This window comes from Prunus mume, linkage group LG1 (genome assembly GCF_029339155.1).
Source record: "Prunus mume cultivar Tortuosa linkage group LG1, ASM2933915v1, whole genome shotgun sequence".
In the NCBI taxonomy this organism is placed as follows: Eukaryota; Viridiplantae; Streptophyta; class Magnoliopsida; order Rosales; family Rosaceae; genus Prunus; species Prunus mume.
The window spans coordinates 16,923,913-16,931,990 of record NC_142698.1 but is presented as its reverse complement, the minus strand read 5'-3'; the positions used below and the strand labels follow the sequence as shown (position 1 = coordinate 16,931,990).

At 37.5% G+C, this 8,078-nt stretch overlaps 1 protein-coding gene across 1 annotated transcript; it reads left to right on the top strand.

Annotated features, from left to right (window-relative positions):
* Positions 1 to 490: 490 nt before the first annotated feature.
* Positions 491 to 3,930, top strand: LOC103344567 (GDSL esterase/lipase At1g09390-like). Its single transcript, XM_089048150.1, has 6 exons — positions 491 to 547; positions 2,329 to 2,590; positions 2,744 to 2,941; positions 3,040 to 3,200; positions 3,333 to 3,597; positions 3,698 to 3,930. The coding sequence occupies exons 1-6, from the start codon at positions 491 to 493 to the stop codon at positions 3,928 to 3,930; spliced, it is 1,176 nt and encodes a 391-aa protein (XP_088904276.1).
* The last annotated feature ends 4,148 nt before the right edge of the window (positions 3,931 to 8,078 follow it).

Below are 8,078 nucleotides of genomic sequence, written 5' to 3'. Positions count from 1 at the left end.
ACCAATCATATCTTGGAGTATTCTATCTCCTTTACTGAGAATAGAGATTCCTTGTTGTACATTCATTTACTTTCATGAATCATTCATTTGCTTCCATGAATCTATTGAGAATCATGATGAGAACCTTTAAGCTATGCCTAATTCACCATGACCGTTTAGTGCCCTCAAAGATTAACAATATAACCACAAAACATCTATGATGTCTCAGGTCTAAGGATTAGTTTGCACCATTACAATTTATGAGTTCCAGCTTGACATGTGAGTAAAGACTTCCATGTTGTAACTCATGTGTTGGATCGCGTTCAGTGTGCTTGTTCTTCTACAAGCACTTACACACATATTGATGTGTCTTCACACTTAATGACTTGAGACCTTGCATTCCATACATATAGAGATGATACTTGTACTGGTCTTTGTAGAATATTGACGTCCAATCAATATTCCTATGACCATGAACATATTCAGGATTTAGGGATGATGAGAAGTCACCATGTATGCAATCTCATTACATAGCTCTCATATCCACTTATGTATTCCTTGGACTATAGTTGTTCTACATATTGAAAGATAATATAGGATGATTTAATGTATAAAACAACATTTCTTGCCCATTGATAACACAATATGTCTTTTATGAAAGATGTCATTAACTCTAACTATTACATAATTAGTTGGCTTTAAGGGCATATTTCTAACAAATACTACCTGCAACTCGCTAGGGCACACATTTCATTCCAGTGCCAATTCCTCCAGCCATTGGATCATCGACCCAGTCACACCCCGAACCTAGGGTTTGAAAGAAAATCTTGTGCCTGGCGCGTGAGAAAAAAAATGAAACATGGGTTTAAAATAAACTTACCTTATAAAAATAGCTCCGGCAAAGTCTTACAAGTGTACAATAAATAATTAAAGCTCTATCACTATCGTCTGATTTAGCCTCAACTGGTTTAGTCATTGTCTTGCCCACCAATTCATCTGAAAAATTAAACAAGGTGAGGGGTGAGCAATCACCGCTCAATGAGTAGATTATGTAATATATCAGTTAAGCAATGTCGTTTTACACACTTTAGCAAATATCATGAAAAGATACACCAATTCAAATCATATCACATCATCATTTCATATCTCCATAGCATATAACCAACCACGTTACCCCTATTAGCCTCACTGCCCTATATCATTATGTGGCACATCTATCCCTTGGATACCCCAACATTGAAGTTCTCATGCTCCATGAATAATACATACTTCACAAATATTCCAATCAATATATATAGTGTGAAAGATTGCACCAAATTAGACATGTTTGACTTTAAAAAGAGAGATATTTGTAAATAGAACAAATCCACGATAATTCATGGTTTCATATTTTATCACAAAATAAGAACTTTTAGAACATATTACATAAACCACTCACCTCAATAATAAGATCCCATAAAATAAATTGGCAAGACAACCTATCTACCTATCTCCATGTACTACGACCTAACCCAAGCTCCAAGAGTTTCATCACCACTTTCTCTCCTTTTTTTCTCTCTTACTTTCTCTCTCATTTTCTTCTTTCTCGTTTCTTACTCTTAGTTCAATTCTGAGAGGTCCTATTTATACTAGCATAAGTCGGCAACAACAAAGATCCCATTTGGATAATTATTTGGCGGCTAAGAATGTATGGAAACTATGTTATATAATATACACTAATATTAATCCTTTCACAAAAGTAGATGAAGTATCTAGAAGATTGACACATCAATCCTAAGAAATAAATAATAGTTGCACGTGCTCCAGCTCAAAGTAAACAATTGCATGAAATTGACCCCAACTCCCATCTAAAGCCACTTCTTGCTAGTCAAAGGATAATTCTAACACCTCATCCTTACTAACTCCGGCTCATGTTAATTTTCACTTCACTATAAAGAATGATACCACGTTTTTAAGTTAAAATAATTATAATCATAAGCTAGGAAGAGATATATATATATATATATATATAATTAAAATAAACGCGTGATTAGGTTTAGTTTGCTTCATTAGGTAGTTTGTTAGGAGGAATAATCTTTTCAGTTATTAAGTTTACGTACACAGACCGGTTAAAACAAACACGTGCTAGTCACTATTAATTAGGGTTTAGTTTGCTTCATTGGATAGTTAGTTTGTTAGGAGGAATTTTTTTCAGTTATTAAGTTTACGTACACAGGCTTTGTATATATAAAAGGCCTCATTGTAATGATTTATTCATAATGAGAAAAGTAGAATTTTCAAACCTCTTTCTTTAGGCTTCTTCTTCACTCTCGAGACTTATTGAGTTGGATAAAAATGGTGTATGTGCAGGGTCTGGGTTGGGCTGATCAGTCAGTGGGTTTCATATTAATACTCTCCGGAGCGGTGCTCTTGATCCTTCTCTCATCCTCAGTCGATGGCCAACTTTGTTCGACGAGGCCCGTCCACATCTTCAACTTCGGCGACTCCAACTCGGACACGGGTGGACTCGCCGCCGGACTCGGCTACTCCGTCAATCCCCCCAATGGCCGTACCTTCTTCCGCAGCTCCACCGGTCGCCTCTCCGATGGACGCCTCGTCATTGACCTCCTCTGTAAGTAGATCCCACCCTCGCTCCCTCCTTTATACTTGTTAGGATCATAGGATTAAATTTAATTGTCACCCTTGTGGTCTTATGACAGAGTGAGAGGAGCATGCAGCATGCATTAAAAAATGGAAACCAAGATAATGTTGTTTTCTTGTGCAGGCCAGAGTCTGAATGTGAGTTTATTGAGCCCATACCTAGACTCTTTGACAGGCTCCAACTTCTCAAATGGGGCAAACTTTGCCGTTGTCGGGTCCTCTACCATGCCGAAGCGTGTCCCTTTTTCTTTGAGTATTCAAGTCATGCAGTTCATCCACTTCAAGGCTACTGCAGGTATATTTGGAATGTACACTGATGAATGTGAACATAGATATTGAGCTTGTGAAAACGTTCCTGTGTTGTGAAGATGTTCTTGTGAAAACCAGCTGACTGAATGACACTGCTCAATGTATGTTTAGGTTCCAAACATTTGATAAATGATGAAGGTTTTCGGAAAGCACTTTACATGATTGATATCGGACAAAATGACCTTTCTGATTCTTTCACTAAAGACCTTTCGTACGTTCAAGTAACAGAGAGAATTCCTTCAGTTATTGAAGAAATCAAGAGTGCCGTTAAGGTGAGTTCGGCGTCTATACTAACGATCATAAAAAGGGCCGGCAGAGTAAAGAAATTACGACAGAAATCCTTAGCGAAATTGATTTGTTATCACTTTATATCAATGCTGAAATTTATACCGCATCAATTGTAGGCTTTATACGATCAAGGTGGAAGGAACTTTTGGATACACAACACCGGGCCGTTGGGCTGTCTCCCTCAAAAACTTTCATTAGTTGAGAAGAAGGATTTGGATCCATATGGATGTCTTTCGAGTTACAATGCGGCTGCGAGATCGTTCAATGAAGCATTGCTCGATTTGTGCAACGCGATGAGATCTGAATTGAAGGATGCTGTGATAGTTTATGTAGATATATACGCCATCAAGTATGATCTTATTGCCAACTCCACCAAATACAGTAAGCCTTCTTATGTTAAAGCAAGTAGCTTGCTGGTGAATTAGTTCAGTCTAGTTTAGGGCCAGTGCAATTTAATTTTGATGAATGTGTTACAATGTAGGTTTCTCTACGCCGCTAATGGCATGCTGTGGCAACGGAGGTCCTCCGTACAATTTCAATGTCAGGGGGCTCTGCGGTCAACCTGGCTCTCATGTTTGCGACGAAGGATCCCGATTTGTGAGCTGGGATGGAATTCATTACACCGAAGCTGCAAACACCATCGTGGCCTCAAAGATACTTTCCACGAATTATTCCACTCCACGCATTCCATTTGATTTCTTTTGTTGCAGTTAGTCTAGGGTTTGAAAATCATGCTCAAGGCTTGAAATTGTTGTACTGGAATGTCCAAATAGGAAATTACAGTTTTAGGAAGTGTATCATGTTGTTGTAAAACATTCTCTTTGTGAAGACCTGTATTTTTAAAAGTATATGTATTAATAATTTGAGAATTAAATATTTTACTACATACTTAGTTATATATTTTAATTGATTATATATATATTGGTTATATTTATGTGTGTAATTGTTGGTACGTATATGTAAATATTGTTGTTATACTTTTATAATAATTATTATGAATATTATTATAATAATACTTATATATTTCTATGTTTATAATAATAGTTAGTTTCTTTGATTATTAAACAAATATATAAAGAAGTTTTGTTGTCCATGTGTCGTCCACTTCATGCATGTTAAGTGGCTAAGTTCAAAAGTGAAGTAATCCCATTGCATTTGCAACACCTTCTGCTATTACGTTTTATACCTAGCAGTCTTACATTCATTACATGCAATATCACCTTGTTCATCTATTTACCTTGCAGAGCATGAGACACCTCATGCTATAATTGGAGGGAGAGAGAGAGAGAGAGAGAGAGAGAGAGAGAGAGAGAGAGAGAGAGAGAGAGAGAGAGAGAGTGTGTGTGTGTGTGTGTGTGCGTCGTGGAAGAGAGTGTAACTTGTGTTTTCTTAAACTGTGAGCTAGCTTTGGAATTGAGGGAGGGGGTTTCTTGGAGAGCCTTTACACAGATTGATTTATTTAAATTTCGTGAACACTATGTTATGCATGATATTATTATTTAATTATTATTGATATTAGGTGTTTACATGTTGTTAATTATCATTATATTATTTTATTGATATTGACATGTTCATATGTTATCGATGATGGCTAGAATTCTTGGGTTGATAAAGAAATTATGGAAAAGACGGTAATGAGAAGGATCTTTTGTGTAGTTGAGTCTAACCATTGTAGGGACCAAGTTCAGGTGAGCCCCTGTGCATAGTAGATTAGGATATCGACGGTATAATTGTCGATTAGGTGATTTGGGCTTAGAGATCAATGACTTAGACAAGACAACTAGCAAAAGGAGAATTATGAGATGATTGATATGAGTGTTAGTTTATATACTAAGGCATTCGGAATCACAGTGGTAAAATGCATGGTATGAGACATGCAGATTTGCTTGCCCTATAATATTTTTTTTTTATAGAAGCTAGTCTTAAAAAAAAGAAAAAAAAGTCAAAGTTATTGTGATTTCATGAAGGGAAAATTAGTCTTTCCGATATTAAAATTTTAGGGATGGACCCTTGGATTTGAGCCCAACAGGCCCATATTTATTTCCCACGTACTCCACTGTTCTTCCCTTCCCCCGTAATGGGGATACAGAAACTCAACTCTGAGGACGTCGTTTGAGTTTTCTCTTTGTTTAAGGTTTCAAACAAAAATGGGCAACCACGACGACGACCCGTTGGCGATGAATAAAAACATCATCAAGGGCGAGGCTGAGCAGCAGCAAGGCAAGTCGAATTTAAATCCAGACGCCCCACTCAGCAACCTCCGCTTACACATTTTGTATTATAAAATTAGGGATCCCCTTCTATTGTTATTATGGACTTGGCATACGAAGTAAAACAACAAACTCTGAAATAAAATATTTTTCTAGAAGCTAGTCTTTTAAAAACAATTGTCAAAGGTTCTGTAAATTTGAGTGGAATTTCCTTTTTTGACAAGAAAAAAAAAAGTCTTTTGACTTCAATTGTGATTTCATGAAGGGCAAATTAGTCTTACAATGAAGTAAAACAACCAACTCTAGAACAAAAATAAAAGAGCTTCAACTATTTCAAATAATTTAGGCTTGCCTTGTCACCGCACCGGTGAAATTTGTTGGAAATTTTATATTATTTAATAATATTTAATTTCTATAGTGAATGAAAAATAAGTGCTGTGTGTCTTAGTATTTGTTTTGCACTTGGTTATATATATATATATGTATGTATGTATAAGATCAAATTTAAATTATTTTTGTTCTTAAAAAAGCTATATGATCTTTTGTATAGTTAATGGGACAATGTGTTGTCATTGTTCCTTTCAAAAGAAAGTATATAATTTCGGTTATAATAGTAAGAAAGACACATTTCCTAAAAAGTAAACATCGTAGTGATACTTTACCACTCTATAATTTCTCCACGTCTTGCACAAGATAAATTAATTAAAATTACCACTTATATATGGTGAAGTGCAAGTACCTATCAATTGAATTCACCAACAGATTCAACGAGTTAAGTTTTGTTCAAGAACTATACGACTGAAAAGTGCATTCAATACAAGTAAACTGAAATTCACAAACAAATCCAAAGAAATATACAGCACTTGAAAGTTGCTCTAATTTAAAAAAGTGCATATAAAAGCTCCCAACTTCAGTGCATATAAATCTTCAGCATGGACTCTACTTGCACAAGTCTATTGGAATTGTCAAAGCTACATACAATACACCTCACTTAATACTCCTAAGAACAATGCTAATTGAATCCCCATGGAGAAACATCTTGCTGATGATAAAATATCCTTCCTTGTTAACGGGTTGAGCCTTTTTTCTTGCCTTTGCCAGTCTTTGGCACCTGCATTGCATAGACAATAGAGAAAATAAAAGGGGTTTCAGAATGAGGAGTAATCGGGGGCCCATCTCTTCTTTTGGTTTTTTTTTTTTCTTCAACATATAAATGCAATTTTCCTTTTCAAACCCTAACTCTAACAAGAGCCGTCTTCCAGCCCCTCTCTCTTGCTCAGACTTCTTCAATCCTCATCTCTCTGTCTCTCGCTCATAGCACCATCGTGATCTCTTCCCTGACCTTGGAGATTCCAAAATGGCGTTTTTTTTTTCCATGCGCAGCGCCCGCCTAGCCCACCCGCCTAGACCGCCTAGCGCCCGCCTAGACCGCCTAGAGCCCGCCTAGCGACCGCCTAGCCCGCCTAGCCCCCGCCCAGAACATAGAGATCTTGGCCACCATCTGCATATACCCTCATGTCGCCCGCCTAGACCGCCTAGAGGCCGCCTAGCCACCGCCTAGATCGCCTAGCGAGCCTAGCCACCGCCTAGATTGCCTAGCGAGCCTAGCCCCAGCCTAGCCCGCCTAGCCCCCGCCTAGAACATAGAGATCTTGGCCACCATCTGCATATACACTCATGTCCCAAAGGAAAATCTCCGGGAAGCCATGGTGATCTAGTCTGATAGAAAAGTCCCCTGTTGATGGGTCCTCTGAGCTTTTCCATGAGGTCAAGTACCTGTTTAAACATGTGCTCAACTTCCATCCGATGGGATAATAAAAGCTCTGCCAGAAAAATATTTGGCTGTTTTCGGTTCCTTCTTTGATCACAAGATTGCCTTTATCCAAAAGCAGGACATTTGGTCTCAAAACTTGGGTGTGATTGGAGGACCAAGTGACATTTCCAGATGGATCAAGAAGGACAATGTTTCCATGTTCACCAGTCATCAAAAGAGCTCCTGATGAATTTGAAAGTGGGGTGTCTATGTTGGTCACCCAAACAACTGTTCTGTTTTGGACATTTTTGTACCATATATATGCCCAAGTACCAGCCTGAAATATTGCCTGGCTTGAAGAAACCCAACTCAAAGACTTCACAGGGGGCGGTCATGTTTCCTTCGACAATTAATTAATATATTACATATATTATATATGTAGGGACTTTCTCTATTGCGAACTCGAAGTGTGCGGAATGGATGCGAACTTCTATTTGTGACCATTAGATGCCTTGTACGCTCTTGATTTAAAACATCATTGAGAAGGGTTTCAGTCTTTTGGTAAGAGCCAAAATTCCCGCGCTTACACCTCCAATCTACTAACCTCTGTTTCCTTCTTCCAACACAACACTTTCTCTTCCCTGTGCTTTCATCCCTGGCAATATCACTGCTGCTCCTCTAGGTTATAATATTTTTATTTCTTCTTTTTAACACCTTCTCTTCCATGTGCTCTCATCCCTGGCAATATCATAGCTGCTCCTCCAGGTTAGAATATTTTTATTTCTTCTTCTTCTTTTTTTTTTTTTTTGCTTTATGATATATGCGTATTTTCCATTTTGTTTATACAAAGTTTTCTGATTTTCTTATGGTATGGGATTGTTTACTAAAAATATTTGGGTT

Bases quoted from the DNA above. Each gene is read 5' to 3' on its own strand.
- LOC103344567 (XM_089048150.1), top strand. From the start codon at position 491: ATGTATGCAATCTCATTACATAGCTCTCATATCCACTTATGTATTCCT. The intron at 2,591-2,743 runs GTAAGTAGATCC...TTTCTTGTGCAG, and splicing joins CCTCGTCATTGACCTCCTCT to GCCAGAGTCTGAATGTGAGT. The intron at 2,942-3,039 runs GTGAACATAGAT...ATGTATGTTTAG, and splicing joins TGGAATGTACACTGATGAAT to GTTCCAAACATTTGATAAAT.